This window comes from Sturnus vulgaris, chromosome 2, assembly GCF_052056855.1.
Source record: "Sturnus vulgaris isolate bStuVul1 chromosome 2, bStuVul1.hap1, whole genome shotgun sequence".
Taxonomy (NCBI): domain Eukaryota; kingdom Metazoa; phylum Chordata; class Aves; order Passeriformes; family Sturnidae; genus Sturnus; species Sturnus vulgaris.
The window spans coordinates 30,368,988-30,385,500 of record NC_142244.1 but is presented as its reverse complement, the minus strand read 5'-3'; the positions used below and the strand labels follow the sequence as shown (position 1 = coordinate 30,385,500).

Here is a 16,513-nt window from a genome sequence, read left to right as displayed (position 1 = left end):
TAAAGTCTTTGAAATGGGTCTAAATGTCTCTGCCAACTTTGGGCAGCAGGTTTGTTGCAGAGCCCAGACATCTTGGCTTCTGAAACAGACAAGGGTCTGCACAAGCCTGAACTTCTGAATTTTGGGGTAAAATAGTAGGTTCAAGGGGGAATATGTGGCAAGCGGTTCAGGAAGGCTGTACCTTCCGAGTACCTCAGCAATGGGGAAAGGAAGAGGGCAACATGCAGCCGGGAGTTTAGGATAAAAAGACGCTGCATCCTCTGAAACCTTGAGAGAAAAAACCCCATGTGCCGCAGGGGACTCTCTCCCTTTATTCGAATAAAATTGCAGGACTCCTCTGTCTTTTATTTGGACATAAACTTCAGGCGTTTGTGGATTTTCCTAACACCTCCAGTGTTGCAGATAACCTTGGCTTGAACTTTTCTTAGGGCATGTGCTGTTGCTTCTTGTTACATGGCTCTGCCACAAGAGCCGCTATATTCCTCATTATCGGTTTATCCACTGATTGCACCTACGTTTAGCATGCTGTCTACTTTTTATCTGTTTTGCTAGTTAGTATTTAGGTTCTATTTAGCAGCTTCAAGGGTGAGAAGAATGTCGGATTTGTTTTTACAAACAAGCTGTGGATCTGGTGGTAGATAAGACTAGCACTGAGTGATAAAAGGAACAATGGGATGGATTCCACGGATTGATGAATGGAAAAGATATTTGCTTTTACAAACAAACTGCAGGTTTGCTAATAAATGAAATTGGATATTGAAAGATGAAAGAAGCAATGGGAAAAACTATGAATTAAAAATTTAAAGGGAGGTTTATTCATTAGAAGGGAATCTTAGGTATCAGGCGTTCCGGGAAGTCTGTACCTCTCAAGTACCTCAGCCAATGGGGAAAGAGACAGGGAAATGGTGCCAGGAAAACAGGATAAAAAGGAGGCCGCGTCCTCCAAAAATTTGAGAGATCCCAAGTGAATGGCCCATGGCCCTCCCTTTATTCGAATAAAACAAAAAGGACTCCTCTGTCTCCTTTTTGGACATAAACCTCTGGTGTTTGTGGATTAATTTTCCTGACAAGGGGAACTGAAAATTTCTATTCTCTGTGTTCACTGTCAGGAGTCTCCCTCACTGGAGATACAGGAGCGTCTGAACACAGTCCCGTACCATGTGCTCTTGGACGACCCAGTTTGAGCAGGAAGGTGGGACCAAATGACCCACTGTAGTCCATTGCAACCTGACAGATGCTGTGATATGTATTTGTTTTCTTAGCATTTGTAAGGAGGCAGAGGGGTGGGGGAAAAAAGGACGAGTTAACGCAGACATTCGTGGCCGCAGGGAGGAGAACTACCCCGGCACGCAGAGCCGCACGACGATTACTACAGAAATCATTCCTTCCATACTGGCAAGGGAAACGGAAAGCGGTGCCGTGCCGGGGGCGGTGTTTCCCTTCCGCCTGCCGCAGCTATGGCGGCTCTCGGAGGGATCGTGCGGGTGCTGCCGGGGCTCTACGTGGGCGACGCGGAGTCGTGCTCGTCCCCAGAGGCGCTGTCGGCGGCGGGGGTGGTGGCGGTGCTGACAGTGGACGCGGAAGAGCCGCCGGCCGTGCCGGGGGTGCGGGCCATGCACGTCCAGGCGCGGGACGAGCCCGGCGCGGACCTGCTGAGCCGCCTGGATGAGTGCGCCGCGTTCCTGGGCGCGGCCCGGGCGGACGGCGGCGCCGCGCTCGTCCGCTGGTGAGCCTGGAGCTGTGGCGGGGCCGAGCGCTCCCCGCGGTGGCTCTGCCGCTGACGGGCCGCCCTTGTCTTGCAGCCACGCCGGGGTGAGCCGCAGCGTGGCCGTGGTCGCCGCCTACCTGATGAAGACGCAGGGGTTCGGCTGGGAGGAGGCGCTCGCCGCCGTCAGGGCCGCCAAGCCGGACGCACAGTGAGTGCCCGCCCGCGCCGCGCCTTCCGTCCGGCGCCTCCCTCACCCCGCTCACCCCTCTCCTCTCGCCCCCGCCCCAGGGTGAACCCGGGCTTCCAGAGGCAGCTGAAGCTCTACGAGGCGATGGGCTGCGCCGTGGACACCAGCAGCGTCCAGTACAAGCGGTACCGGCTGGAGATGCTCAGCGAGAGGTTCTCCGGTGAGTGGGAGCATCGCGGGTGCGCGGAGCGAAGTCTCCCGAGGAGGGGAACAAGCTATCCCGGAGTGAACGCAGAAGCCCCTGTCAAAGGAGCTTGACTTCCAGTGTTGCCCTCAAAGCAGCCGAGGCTGGACTTGGCCAGGGCGAGCATTCATGTTATACCAGCCCTAGAGAATCCCAGCTCATCGGTGGGCGAAAATGTGCCTTTGAGAGATGCGTAGGAAATAAGACTTGTAAGGAGCTGAGCTCTTTAGCAAAGTGCAAAAAATGGTAAAGGTAAATTTGATACTTTTCGTGATTTTTACATCCCTGGCAAAACAAAGAGCATCTTCAGAAAGTATGTCAATGTGATGAAAAAAGTAACGTGCAAAACTTGAGATAAAATTGAAATTCAGGTAATGAAGTAAAATCTCATACTTTATTTTGCAAAAGATCCACGTGCATCTGTGTAATTTTATAATAAAATAATAACCTGTAGCTTTTGTTGCAAGATTTCAGTGTATTTCAGCATACTCACCGTGACAGCGCTGTTGCCCTTTATGCGTCATTGTCCTTAGCAGTTCCCATTTACAAGCTGACTTTCTGCATTTTGGGCATTAAAACATTGTCACAACTGCTCAGAAACCTCCTCTACCTTTACTTAATGGTGAAGTAATAACATAAAGCAAAATATAATTATTTTAACATGGTTGAGGCCATAGTCTAGATCCCAGGTCCTTGCCTTAAGCAAATCCCAGTCTTAGGCATGGCAGGATGAGGCTCTTTTGTTTTTACCTTTATATATTGGAATTGCTGAGAGAACAAATGAAAGGGAAGAAGGTGGCTCCTGCAGGCAGTGACTGGGGCAGAAGCACAGTTCTGTCTCGATCCCAGGAATGCAGTGTGGCTGAGCAGATCTGATTCTTGACATGGTCCTAACCCCTCTGCAGAACCTCAAGACTTGCCCCGAGAAGTCTTTGCAGATGATCCTACCACTATATGTCAAAATCGGAACACAGAGGTTCTCTACAGATGCAGGAAATGCAGGTACTTTTTATATATAAAAAATACGTATTTTTATATATTTATGAAATACTTTCTATTTCTCCTTAAAATGTCGTCGTGAAAGCCACTCAAGAGAAGAATAACCTTTGTAAATCAATGGGCATGTTGTTGTCAGCTCAGGGATGAGCTGTTGCCTAAGTTTCCATATTGTGTTTGCAAAAAAAAAAAAAAAATCAAAAGTACAAACGACAAAAGTTTTTGTTCCCTGGAGTGGTGCTTGTGAACCTTCTAGACTAATCAAAAATGTAGAATTTATACTCCTCTTTATTTAGAGTCAGGAGACCCATATGCTTATTTTCTATTGTCTTTAGATATGCCCAGTTAAGAAAAAACATTTGTTTTACTTCTTTTTTCCCATGTCCTGGAGGGCAGACGCGCTCTGTTCCGTAGCTCCAGCATTTTGTCCCACACGGAAGGAATTGGACCAACAGCGTTTACCCACAAGAGGATAATAGACTGTGCACGGCTTTCTGGGAATGACCAGGGAAAGTGCACCTCATACTTCATCGAGCCCGTGCAGTGGATGGAACCAGTATTGCTCGGAGTAATGGAAGGACAGGTGAAGTGGAGAATGTGCTTTATTCTTTGGATTTTTTTTTTTTTTATTATTATTATTTTTTTTTCGGTAAAGGGAGAGCTGTGTTTCTTCCCTAAAAGGAAAACCCCATGCAAGGTGATCCCAGCCTTTCTGGCATGAATTTTGCAGCTTATGGGGCAGATTTTTAAATGCAAAATATTCTTTTACAAGGAAATGAGCTGGTGCTGTGCTTGAGCTGGCAACACCAGACAGGATGTTGGACAGAGTTTATCTGCTGTTCGTTTCTATTACAAGAAAGATTTGTGGGACTTCAGAAGCCTGTTGTGGTCTCAGGCTGACTCGAGTCTTTTGGACCCTGGTAAAACTCTTAGAATCCCACCAGGTCCCAGCACACCCTCCCTTCTGCCAGCACAGCTGCCTGCTAAAGAGCCCTTCCAGTTTGGCTTTTTGGCCTATTTTTAACTAGATCCACATCAAAACTCATCCTAGACTTAAGTCCTGGGCTTTTCTTGCAGCTTCTGTGTCCCAAATGCATGTCGAAGCTGGGCTCCTTCAGCTGGAGAGGGGACCAGTGTTCCTGTGGCCGCTGGGTGACGCCGGCCTTCCAGATCCACAAAAGCCGAGTGGATGAAGTGAGGACACTGCCGGTTGGTAACTTCCAAATTGCCAAAACCTGAACTCATTGCTTCACTTGATGGATTTCTTAACATCTACCAACATCTACTACTCCATGGTTGCCAGGAAATGAGCTTATGACTTCCACCCGTTTGTGAGGTGGTGGAATTACTTGGAACACCTTGAGCTTGCTGTATCTCTGGATATGTTCTATGAAATATCAGGACACTTTCTTCAAAGAGGTGTTAGAGAGTAACAAATCTACAAAATGGGTAAAATGTGATGTTTTAGTGTATTCATTTATGTGCTGCTGTTCACAGAAGGTCTCAACTCCTTATTCAAATGGAGTTGCTATATGCTGCTAGTGCTGCTCAGCTTCTGATCCAAAGTGTCAGGTTGTACCTAAAATGGTACAATTACAGTTGGTTTGCAAGCCTGGCAGCAAAAGGCAAACTTACACTTTTATTGTATTAAAAGTAATCCTAAAAATTCCTGCCCTAAGAGTATTTACTACTTCGTAACTCTTTCATATAATGTGTGAGGAGATTGTGCAAGCTGTAATGGAATGGGAGAGCTGAAGTAAAGAGTCCATGCCAAATTACTGCTTACAGTTTTAAAGGAATCTCTAAATTGATGAAGTAATTTTTTTTAAGCAAGCTGTGACCTTTTCTGATGGGCTGCTGTGTACACCACTGTAGCATAGGTTTGGTTTGATATAAGAAAACAGGACAGAAAAAACCTAATTTAAATCAATTTTATTTTCATTGACTTGAACAATTTTTTTTAATTTATTTTTTTTTTACACAATTTCCAGCAACATACATTATGAAATATACAAGATAAAGTAGGTGGTGGGTTTCTGCCCATGTTATAATTCCTTCCACAGCTGTGGAAGGAAGACTTGCAGGACACAGTGAACATCAGAATCTCAACACTGAAAACAGACACAAAACAAAAAGGACAAAAATATATATGAAACTTTGAACTGGTCACACTTCAGGGCCAGGTACAGCACAATAAATATTAGAACTGCATTATCTTAGACATCTTCTGTAAAGTTTATAATATCCTCTATTTAAAGAGATAAGAACATCTGGTTTCTAGCATGAAATGCTACATTGTACAGTGGTGAAGGGTACAGACGATGAGCCCAGCAAGGGCTTGGATGGTGACTACTCATTCACACATGCTCGTTGATAAAATAAGCAGCATACACCAAAAATTTAGTGAGCTGTAAACTTAAGCGTTCACTACCAGAATATCAGCTGGAGGAGCAGTTTCTTTTCGGGAGAACCAAAAATAGTCAATCCCTTTAAGTTTCAGCTGGGCTCTCCCCTGACAAACAGTGGGTTGATAGTATAATGGAAGTGGCAACATTTGGTCCATAGCACAAGATCCCTTTGCATCACTACTGTTCAAAGCTGGTGCTGGTGGAAATACTCCCGTGCAGAATTAATGCTCACATAAGCACAGTGTCACAACAGGTGCTGTCTCAGAACTAACAAAGCAGTAGGTGGCAGCTGGAACCCAGCTGGCCTCAAGATGCCACCTGACACAATCGAGAGGGAGAGATTGGAGAGGATGCCAGCATCTCTCTCTCTTGCACTCTGCAGCAATGGGATGAGTGCTGGGCTTGGGGAGTTTGACAGAAAGGCTGTGCTCTGCTCATTCTTCATTTTGGTCTAGTTTTACCAATAAAAAAGCCCAAGAGACAGCAGCTTCAGCTGCTTGACAGAGTGCTTCCAGAGCACAGAGCAGAAGACCAGAGCCACTGGTTTCTCCTGCATTATAATCAACAAGGCAGGAGTAAATACATTTTGTACTTCTCAACCTTCCCCCATTCATCCCCTGCCCCCAGCTGAGCATCATACATTCCTTTTACACAAGAACTGGGGACCTTCTGTGCCACCACCCAACAGGCCATGTGAGCACAGGTGGAGGAAGAAGGCTAAGCACGTGCTTTCCTTTCCTTGGCATAACCTGGCCATTGCACTGGGGGCAACTGCACTGGCAGAGCACCAGCAAGGAAGGACCACGCTGTGGTCAGCACATGTGGCATCACTATACCTTGCCAACCATGCCCTGCAGTACACGGTAGCAGTCACAAGCTTCACAAAGTAATGCAGCTGAGTGTCAGGAAATTTTATGGGATAAATGGGAGCCAAGAAGGTAAAATTCTGCTGGAAGCTGAGCACCTATGGCTTTGATTTTAGCTGATGCTGAGTCCAACAGTTCTATCTGTAGGATATCTATTAAGTAGGAAGATTAAATTTTATTTCTCCAGTGTACAAAATTATACCAGTCACTTATATATGCTCATCTTCTAGTTAGTCCCTTCTTGGAGAGGACCAGAACTACCACATTTCAATACCAAAAGAATCAGCTGAGAGACTCAGAAATGACAGAGTAGGGAAGAATTTTTGGTTGTATCAACATGTCATCAGAATACAGTCAGGGAGAACAGGGAGTTCTAGATTTCATAGTCACTTAGCAAAGTGGCAGGTGTAAATGCCCTTCCCACTGCCAGCTCACAAGGTACTGCATGAAGACCTACACCTCCTCCACCAGTGCAGCTCAACTGGTTACACCCCGAGGTGAAAGACCAGGAGAGCTGGGAGAGGAAAGGTAAAATTTTTCCCACCCTAGAAGTGTACAACAGCATTTCCTCACTCAGCCAGGCCCATTCACACATCACTCACCACTCCAGACGCACAAAGCAATGCCAAATACAAACTAAGAGGAATGTTTTTTGTAAAGACACTCTCTGAGTATGAACAGGGGAAACAGGATTATTTATCAACTCAAGTACTGTTGCATCATTCTTGTAAGGTAGGGAAGCAGAGGAGTTGAGATGAGGAACTGAGAGGACAAACTGGAGTGGTTACAGAGGTCGAGTCTAGTCTTCCAGACTGCGAAATGCATTCTGCATATCCTCAAACAGCTGAGCATAGTCCGCCTTGATTTTTGTTTCACCATCTTTGACAGGGTCCTGAAAGAACACAGCAAATAAACAAATCGATCAGGAAAAGCCCGTGGTACTTGAGTCAGCCCTGGTTTGCCACTGCTGCAACCTCTTGTCCTCAGGATTAACACTTGCCAAATGCAGAGCAGGCTTTGTAGCTGTCTTTGCATTTCATCCTGTCTGTCTCACCAACAGCCACAGGGTTTAAATCTCATTCTCTTCCCACATTAGTGAGCAGACAGAATGGGTACTGGAAAGAGATTTTTTTTTCATGAGCAGTGGTTGCTGAACTGAAAAGCAACTGATTTGGAAAACAATCAAAAATACTGAGGGTCTTGGTTAATGCTGCATGATTTAAGAGCTGCAGTGATTAATACCAGCTCCTATCCCCACACCAATGCACACATCCCCAATAAGTGCCATTACTTAGAGGTTGTTTGGTTCAAATTAAAATGTATTGTGTAATCATAAAAATCTCAAAAATATCTTTGTACAGCTTCATTTTCCCAGAGTACTTTTCATGAAAGACAAAGGCAAAAAATGTAACTGTAAGCTTTGCTCTGAGGCTGGAAGGTTTTCTCTGCAAGAAGCATTGTCAGCCTGTGAAATATGTTCAATGTCTTCACCATTCTCCTCTGAGTGCTAAGATCCTCTGGGTCACTGCAACTCTTGGTAAACACAGAGGCCTTACATGTGTGGATGCACTACTTCTTACATTATCCCTCCAAAGTACCCAAACCACAGGATGCAGGACATCTAAATCCTCACACCTGTCAGACTGTTAGCTGGGGAATACAATTTTCCTTCCATAACTATTTAAAGTCCAGCTCCACTTAACATATGTACATGCTCTGGATTCCCTTTTTCAGCCTTGCTGTCCACTGTTCTGCTGTACTGCAGGTGCCTGCTGCTGGGCCAGGGTTTGTAGGGAGTGTTTTAATTACCCTATCTCTACATAACCAGCTCTCAAAGAAGCTCATGTCCCCAGGGGCATCTCGTTATGTTCTTGATGCTTTGAGAATATGTACCAGGAACCCACTTACTGCAGAAACAAGCCAGTAGCCTGCAGGAATACAATACACTGCCATGGTAGAACATTTAATTCTAAATGTATTTAATCCAATGATACTTGTTCTCCAAAGATTTGCAGTATTGACTTAAATGAGTTTTAACTGAATAAGCATTATATTTCATAGAGGGTATCAGTCAGTATCACAGGTTACTACTGTCCTACTAGTAACTGCTACACCAGCATACTCTGTATAAGTTTTAGTAAAGCTGTACCCTAAAATGACAGCTACTGAAGTTAACCAGAGCAAGTGCTCCAATTCACTTATTTTGTCTTAAGCCCATGCTAAAGTTACTGCTCCCCTTCCCTTCCCGCTTTGAGCAGTCTCTTTTATATTAGAGGCAGGTATAAGCAGCCTGAAGTTTATATCTAGGAAAAACTGAATGATAGAAATGTTGACTGAGCTATTTTAATTAGAAGTTAAGGAAATAAATCCTCTTGCAATAATATATGATGTGTCCCATGTTTGGCTTCAGGCTGCTTCTCTCTCATAATAGTCTCCTTAGAAGATGTTACAATATTTTTACAGAATTTTATCACAAAACCCCCAAAGCAAACAAGAAAATAAGCTTGTACTGTTACCATGACTATATATAACACAAAAGAGAGTGCTGAAGGTGGGGTTACCAAGGCTGTGCAGTCAGCATCACCTGACTAGATTTCTGTGCTCAAAAACCAATTCTTTACTGTCTTCAAAATGATGGCAAAAAGAGTCTCTGTTGACGGACCTTTATCAAATGTCTTTAGTCAACACCACTGAGTCAGTCTTTCAGACGCTCTGGAAGCTCACAGGAAGCAGGACAACCCACTTCCTTTCAAACGTACCTTGAATTTCATGGAGGTAAGTCTGTAGAGGATTTCGCTCATGTTCTCTCGGATGATGGACCACGTGATCTTATTGTCACTCTGAGCTGTGGTTTCTACAGCACGGCGTGCCATATCATAAAATGCAATCATGTTGGAAAGCATTCCCACTGTTTTATAGAAAGGGCAGAACCTGATGGAATAGAAGAGGACGTGTCTGGCATCTTGAAACAGTTAACAGCATTCTCCCCTAACAGAAAGAGTGCCAGCCTGCTTTACTCCAGGGATTTCTAATGTATACTGTCAAAGGAGAGTGGCTGCCTCAAATAGGTCCTGCATTTTTAAACAGTTAAATTTCAGGCCAAGACAATCACCCTGAAGCTGACTGAAGTTGAGGTTTCTAAAGCAGTACCCAAACATTCAGGCAAAACAGGAGAGAATAGGCACCACTGCTCTACAGGTCTCACGTTTCAATCTGTGCCAATCCTAACAAGTAAAGGAAAACAATGAGCAGCTAACAGAATTCCTCTTTCCTGTTCTGTCCATCAAGGGAACAGGCTTCCTCTTAACAGCCTGGGTTGACAGCTCTGCAAGTTTCTTTACTCGCAGGAAAGGGAGTTTCCCTACGACAAGAGCACTTCATGCAGTTCAATTTTTAATAGGTAGGCGAGTGCCATTAAAGGTACCTCATTATTATTTATGTGCTACTTCCTGTGCTTCCTATAGCATATAGATATATCTGAGCTAGTAACCTGATCAAAGGCACACACTGTTACAAAATGATGGATGTCTACATTTTTAGTGATGAAGTACTTGAGACTTCCTGATCTACCTGGGCTGGGGAGTGAGATAAGTACAGGCTGTTAAAAGACAAGGATAGCATGGAAAGAAGAAAAGCAGAGTTCACTAGAGTAAAAGAAAGAATAACGGTTTTTTTGATGGATCAAATTTACTCAAGAATTATGCAATAGTAACTGAAAGCAGATTCTTGCGGTCCCCTGTGTATTGATGGAATAAACAGGAAGACTTTGGATGTTGTCTGTGGAAATAAAGCAGTCCTGTCCTCCTCCTCAGGCATGCTACTGCAGAAACATTGGCTAACAGAACAATAGAGGAGGACCTGGGAACCCCGAAGGGTTGAGTATGCCTTCAGAAGGGGTAAGACAGTATGAATGCACTGTTGAATGGGCTACCTAAGCACAGTTCTTCCACTTCTTTACAGACAGTAACATTAATTTCTGCACTGGTCAGCTTCCATGTAAAATAACTATATTAGTCTAGACTGCACAGGACTAAGAGGGCAGAGTAGCCAATCAGATCTCACCTGTCATAAGGCGTGTAACCATTCTGCTGCAAGAAGTCATCTTTTATCAGCTTGGCAACCTCCAAGGTAATTTTATCTGTTTCTGCCAAAGAAGCCTAGAAAAGTAAGGTGAACAGTTAGTTTAGTACTCAAGTCCATGAAGACATATGTCCTGGCCAAGAACAGATGTTTTTCAGTACCTGTCTTCTTCCCATCCTCCTAAGATAGCATCAAGCAGAACTCTTTTGGATATTTCTCACTCCCTGCTATAGAACAGCCAATTTAACTGACTGCCAGATTAAGATGGGCCAAACAGTCAGTAAGTCTGCTTTAGGTCTATCTGATGATAAAGGGAACTTCTTTCCCACTGTTTAGGACCAATGGAAAAGACACCAGACATTGAAAATGCACATGGCTTTGCTATGAGATACATTGAAACATCACCCTCCTACATAGAGAGAAATTCATTTTTACCTTTTTCAATCCTTATAGAAGAAAGACTAGATATCAGCATGCTAGATCAAGAAGCAAGCTAAAGGATTTGTTACTAGTCTGCAACATTACCAATGTCCTTTTCCCACCTGGCATCCAAGAAAAGAAAAGGAGTTGATGACAATGCCTGTCATACTCCACAGGACCGCCACAACCCTGCTGCACACTGCTACTCTTGGCACCACAGGCTGCTCTTCTCTTCCTTCATCATCCTTTTTCTAAAGGGGCCTGATTGAGCTTTAAATAGCCCAACTTGCTTTCTAGACACGAAGTTTGGACCTTCTTTCATGAGGAGACTAACAGAATGCAGAGCTAAAAAGAAAAGAATACACTGCCTGTACTTCCACAATTCCCCCTTTCTAAACGTTTGTTGCAGTTGTTAGCCAAGCCCAGACAGAACGGAACTGTCAAAGACAACATCTCTGAGAAAAAAAACACCAGTTCTAGTAATTCTATCATAAGAACAATGCCTAGTCACAAGAACTGGCTTATCAATACCCCTTCCACACCAAGGACCCAATCCTACCCTGCTTTGCAAACCAGTCTTTTAGAGGATGGTTCTGTAAATAGACAACTGCAGAAAGTCCTATGACCCCATTTCCTTTTCTTCAAAGACACATCGAGAAAATAAAGCTCTACTGTTGGGGAAGATGAAACAGGAAAACCTTATAAATATAATAGCCTGGCAAAAGATTTTGGGAATATGGAAACTATAAGCGAGATTGAAATGAAAGCCATCTCTGAGATACTAAACCTTAGTTACTGAACAACTAGAACCAGCAGTATGGCCAGCTGAAAGTAATCTCCTCCTGATTGAACAATTCCCTCTGCTTGCAGACAGGTCCAAGGGTCAGAGAAGACCCTACTAGCTTGGCAGAAGGGGTCCAAAGAGTAGTTTTTAGGGTTTAAAGTGTAACACAGTATGGTAATGTAATGATTCTTATAGGCTGTATGTAAATCTTGTATTAGATTGGTTAGTGAAAATTAGAATATTCAACACAGAAGAAGATTTACTGTATTGTAACGGGAACCTCACTCTCTTACCCCTTGTTTTCTTACCTCTTACTCTCTTAGCTCTTGCCCTCCTGCTCTTACAGGCCTGCTCCCAGCTGCGACTGGCAGCTCCAAGCAGGGCCCTTTTACCCACGCCCTTTGCAATAAACCACAGGTTCCAACACCTGGCTTTAGAGATCTCTCCTCTCCGTCAGTCCTGACCGTCCTGCCTACCGATGCTCCTACACTCTACTAGGCAAGATCTGATGAAAGGTCTCGGTTGGACTAGAACATCAGTGAAGAGACAGAGCACCATGAGCAAACTTCCTTCAAGTAACCATATTTAATACATGTTACTACACACTACTACAGCTCTGAAAATCCTAATAGCTCATCTGAACATCATGGAATTAAACTACTGTCAAGTACATGCCAGGAACTTGCCAATTATCATATTTACAGTGCAAAGCTGAAACAGAGTTTCACTGGGTCCTTTCTGAGAGCTTTCAATGGAAATTTTCCTTTCCAAGTTTAGCTTTCTCTTCAAAATATTGAAGTGAAAAAAGGAAATTGAATGCCTGCAAAACGGAGCCATATGTCACAGGTTTCCAAAGAAAAAACAAATGATCACAAGTTTTTTAAAAAGCAGACTTCATTTTGTTACTACAGGCCAACTTGTAAATGCCAACACCTCTGTCCTGCAACTGTAACCCTTCAGGTGACTTCAACAGTAAAGATGAGTTTACATAATTTCTATAAAAAGACTGTTTCCAATGGAATAGCACTTTAAGTTGCAGCAAATGGCATTTCAACAATTTCAATATTAGAACACTGAAGCAAGTTTAATGCAAGCAGTAGGTGTCCCACCATCTCATTTACATGAGAAAAGTAGCACTAAGCCAAGGCTTAGCAAATCTGAAGAATTATTTGTCATTAGAAGTCAAACAACATGTAGGAAAGCTGGAATAAAACTGTTTGAGGTGAGAGTGTCTGACATCTCCCAGTGATCTTTTGTGTGCTACGAGTATCCATTGGGTCTGCTCTGAGACACGGTCAAAAGCCTGCACTAACCATAAGGAAATGGAGAATGGCTCAACGACACCACATCTGGTCACTCACCTTTCCCACAAGCTGCACAATTTCTGCAAGGTCCTCTTCCTCCTGTAGGATCTCTTTGGCCTTTGTCCTGAGAGGGACAAATTCTGTGAAATGCTTGTCATAGTATTCATCCAGGGCTCGCGTGTATTTGCTGTAGCTGATCAGCCAGTTCACAGATGGGAAGTGCTTGCGCTGTGCCAGCTTCTTATCCAGGCCCCAGAAAACCTGCCAGAAGCCAGAAGTCAATCAGCTCTCCAAATCAAAAGTGAACTAAAATAATTGAAGGCAATTAAAAAAAAAATAGAGAGCAAGTCGAGCAAGTTGGAGTTAATGCAGCATGGCAAAGCCTTCACAAATGGAAGCCTGGGAGCCTGTTAACTATAAAAGTGAGATTCCAACACCACTTCTCAAAAAATGATGCAACTTTTAAGCAAATTTATTCAGCTTGAGACTGCTCATGAGAGAGCAATCAGCCATAGCAATGACAATATTGGAGTCTAAATAAAGTGGAAACCGAATACATGTAACTGCTTTTCCCCAAACTGCATACAGTTGCAAGACACTCCCTCAGCTTCTCTTGAGGATTTTTTTGTGGTTTCAATGCACCTAATATTAAGAGTGGTCTGCTTTCCATCTAGCTGGAACAGATGCATTTGCAGTGCAGCTCAATGGGTAGCACTTAGAAAGGACACAGATATCCCTGAGCAGCCATTGTTGGAACGAATTACTGCCTTCACTCCCTCTTTCCAAAGGGATCCCAAACACATCAGTTTGAGACCATCTCACAAGATCGCATTCTACAGTGCTAGAACATTTTCCAAAACACCCTACAATGCTGCCTGTGTCAAATCAAAGCTCTCTCACCCCAGCCACTGGCACAAATGTGCTAAAGTATAACCATTTGGAGTCTAACAAAGTGGACGGAAGAGCTGCAACATTGTGGGACGTACCTGAACAATGCCCAGGGTAGCAGATGTGACAGGATCAGAGAAGTCACCACCTGGGGGAGAGACACTGAGCAGGAAGAGATAGGGAAAGGTTATCAGAGTTGCTTTCACAGTTCAAACTGAAGTACTGAACATATGACTGACTGCACAGCTCAGTGCAGAGAAACCAGAAAAGTCAACAAGATTTCAAGTAAATAACAGATTGCAATATGTTTGCAGAAAGTGCTTGATGCATACCCACACAGGGTAATATATCAAGCATGCCATAAAATAGTTACATCAGTGACTGATTGACAATAATAAGGTCTAATTTCAGTGACATTAGCTCCAGTAGTAACTCTAGCTTGGATCATCAAACTTGCCTCAACTGGAACAGACTCAGCAAGAGTACTGATAGAACATCATGAATACACAATGCAGTGATTTTACAGGAAACAATATCCCAATCTGAAATTACTTTTGATATTCACCTATACAGTAACTACTTCATTTGTGCTTGACATTCCAATACATGCCTTCCCAGAGATTAGAAAAAAAAAATAAAAAAATCTTCAAATCTTAAAAGCAGAAAGCCCTTATGTAAGTATGTTGTGAACAGCAGAACTAAGCAGAGCAAAAAATAAGCTCTGGATGTTTTTGCAGATGCCAGAGGCCCTCCTGAAAACACAGGGAACCTACTTTGCCCAGGGTATGATACATAAACCAGTATCACCAAGGAGAATGCCTGCAGACACCATGCTTCTCACAGCATATCACAGCCAGAGATATGCTGCTCCACGGAATTCTACTCTATTTGAGCACGAGTCATGATTCATTATGCCCCCAAGTGCACACACTGCTGCTCCAACTGCCCCTTCTTTCCTGCTCTGAGCATGGTTTGACATACTTGTCAGAGAGCTCTAATGACATTCTTCCCTGAGCCACTTGATCTGATTGCTGTGCCCGTGATTCCACACGTTACAGAGCTACCCGTCCACATTAATTCCTTCTGTCCCCACACACAATTTAACAGCAGTTCTGGGTGAACAGAGACTAAGTATCTACCTACTCGTTCCCATATTTTTATGTTCAGCAGCTGCACAGAGCAACAAGACCTTTTTATCCAAAAAAAAAAAAAAAAAAAAGGTACAGCGTCATACAAGAACAGCAAGGAAAAACTGCAGCCAGTGCAGAGGCAAAGCAATACAACACTTACGCTCCAACAATGCTGACACTGCCTTCCCTCTCAGGATTTCCCAGACACTTCACTCTCCCGGCTCGCTCATAGAAAGAGGCCAGACGGGCACTGAGGTAGGCTGGATAACCGCTGTCTGCAAACGCCAACACACAGATTCAGTCAAAGGCTCAGAGTTTGAAGGGCTGCATTTACAAGACTAGACCGAGGAAAGACTACTCACCAGCTGGCATTTCAGCCAGTCGCCCTGAGATTTCCCTGAGGGCCTCAGCCCATCGGGAAGTAGAGTCTGCCATCATACTGACATGGTAGCCCATATCCCGGAAATACTCAGATAAGGTGATTCCTGTAACAATGACAACAGTGTGCTGCAGGATACAGTTCAGAAAGGAATTCTATGCTTATGTGTTTTCAGAAAGATGCAAATAAACCAAATTATTTGAGTTTATATTTTGATGGAAAAAGAAAATGGAAGTTACTGTTTCTTCCTGCTTATGTCCCCACTGTCTTTTTTTTTTCCTGCTGTTGCTGTTTATTTCTTCTCATTCTCTTTTTGTTTATGAGCCACTCAGACTCATCTTACATTGATGTGTGTTTCTTTGAAGAGACACTGCAATGTCACTGATGCTACTCTTTCCCTCACTGAAACCATGAACAAAGACTATTCTTACTGTAAAATGCCTCCTTCCTTTTCAAACCACCAGAATACAAGAGTGAGTAAAGGTCATGTTTTTCTCTGAATTATCTGACAACTGTTCATAAGAAAGAACTTTTTAAAAAAAGCCTTTAAGAGGCTGCAAAGGAAAGATTAGTCTGCCAACTCAGAGAATACTATTCCTGTCCATTAAGCGGCTGTACTTGTTAGCAAAAAGCTAGTCAAAACCTAAAACTTACAGAATTAACACATGCAGAAAACCTACACAAGTCCTGGTACAGAAAGTTCACCTTATAAACAAAATTTACTCAATATTCAGAAATGGCAATCATATGCAAGCAAGTCAGATTCAATTAAGATACTAAGACGTGGTGCAGACAAGATCTTAAAGGGTTTACTTCTGAAAGTAGACAGCATTCTCCATATGGCCATCTCAGGAACTGAAAATATCACATCCCAATGGCTTGCTTTATAAACACAATTTTCCTTATCCTCTTGTAAATCTTACCAGTATAGATGGACGCTTCTCTGGCAGCCACAGGCATGTTGGAAGTATTTGCTACCAGAGCTGTTCTCTTCATGATGCTTTCTACCTTGCCATCTACTTCCATTGTTAACTAAAATGCAAGAAAAGGAAAAACACCCAAACTGTAACAGTAGCAAGTTTTTTTGTTAATTTTTCGCTGCTTGGGTTTTTTTCACTG

General features: G+C 43.4%; 2 protein-coding genes across 3 annotated transcripts in view; one reads left to right on the top strand and one right to left on the bottom strand.

Annotated features, from left to right (window-relative positions):
• Positions 1-1,422: 1,422 nt before the first annotated feature.
• DUSP12 (dual specificity phosphatase 12) lies at positions 1,423-4,910 on the top strand. The gene is made up of 6 exons (XM_014884119.2): positions 1,423-1,726; positions 1,803-1,916; positions 1,997-2,115; positions 3,045-3,141; positions 3,532-3,718; positions 4,213-4,910. Exons 1-6 carry the CDS (start codon positions 1,458-1,460, stop codon positions 4,372-4,374), a joined length of 948 nt encoding a protein of 315 aa, XP_014739605.2. The 5' UTR covers positions 1,423-1,457; the 3' UTR covers positions 4,375-4,910.
• A 142-nt stretch (positions 4,911-5,052) lies between these two features.
• Positions 5,053-16,513, bottom strand: part of ATP6V1A (ATPase H+ transporting V1 subunit A) — a 31,047-nt gene continuing 19,586 nt past the window's right edge. For both annotated transcript variants that reach the window (XM_014884188.2, XM_088159063.1), the window contains exons 8-15: positions 16,318-16,426; positions 15,378-15,500; positions 15,176-15,290; positions 13,984-14,047; positions 13,055-13,258; positions 10,472-10,566; positions 9,169-9,340; positions 5,053-7,301 (exon numbers count right to left, since the gene is read on the bottom strand). In XM_014884188.2, the coding sequence (XP_014739674.1) occupies positions 7,209-7,301; positions 9,169-9,340; positions 10,472-10,566; positions 13,055-13,258; positions 13,984-14,047; positions 15,176-15,290; positions 15,378-15,500; positions 16,318-16,426 (975 nt within the window). In that variant the 3' untranslated portion in view covers positions 5,053-7,208. The remainder of the gene's footprint in view (positions 7,302-9,168; positions 9,341-10,471; positions 10,567-13,054; positions 13,259-13,983; positions 14,048-15,175; positions 15,291-15,377; positions 15,501-16,317; positions 16,427-16,513) is intronic.

Coding starts and splice junctions, on each gene's coding strand:
- DUSP12 (XM_014884119.2), top strand. CDS start 1,458: ATGGCGGCTCTCGGAGGGATCGTGCGGGTGCTGCCGGGGCTCTACGTG. Junction 1,727..1,802: donor GGCGCCGCGCTCGTCCGCTG/GTGAGCCTGGAG, acceptor CTTGTCTTGCAG/CCACGCCGGGGTGAGCCGCA. Junction 3,719..4,212: donor TCGGAGTAATGGAAGGACAG/GTGAAGTGGAGA, acceptor CTTTTCTTGCAG/CTTCTGTGTCCCAAATGCAT.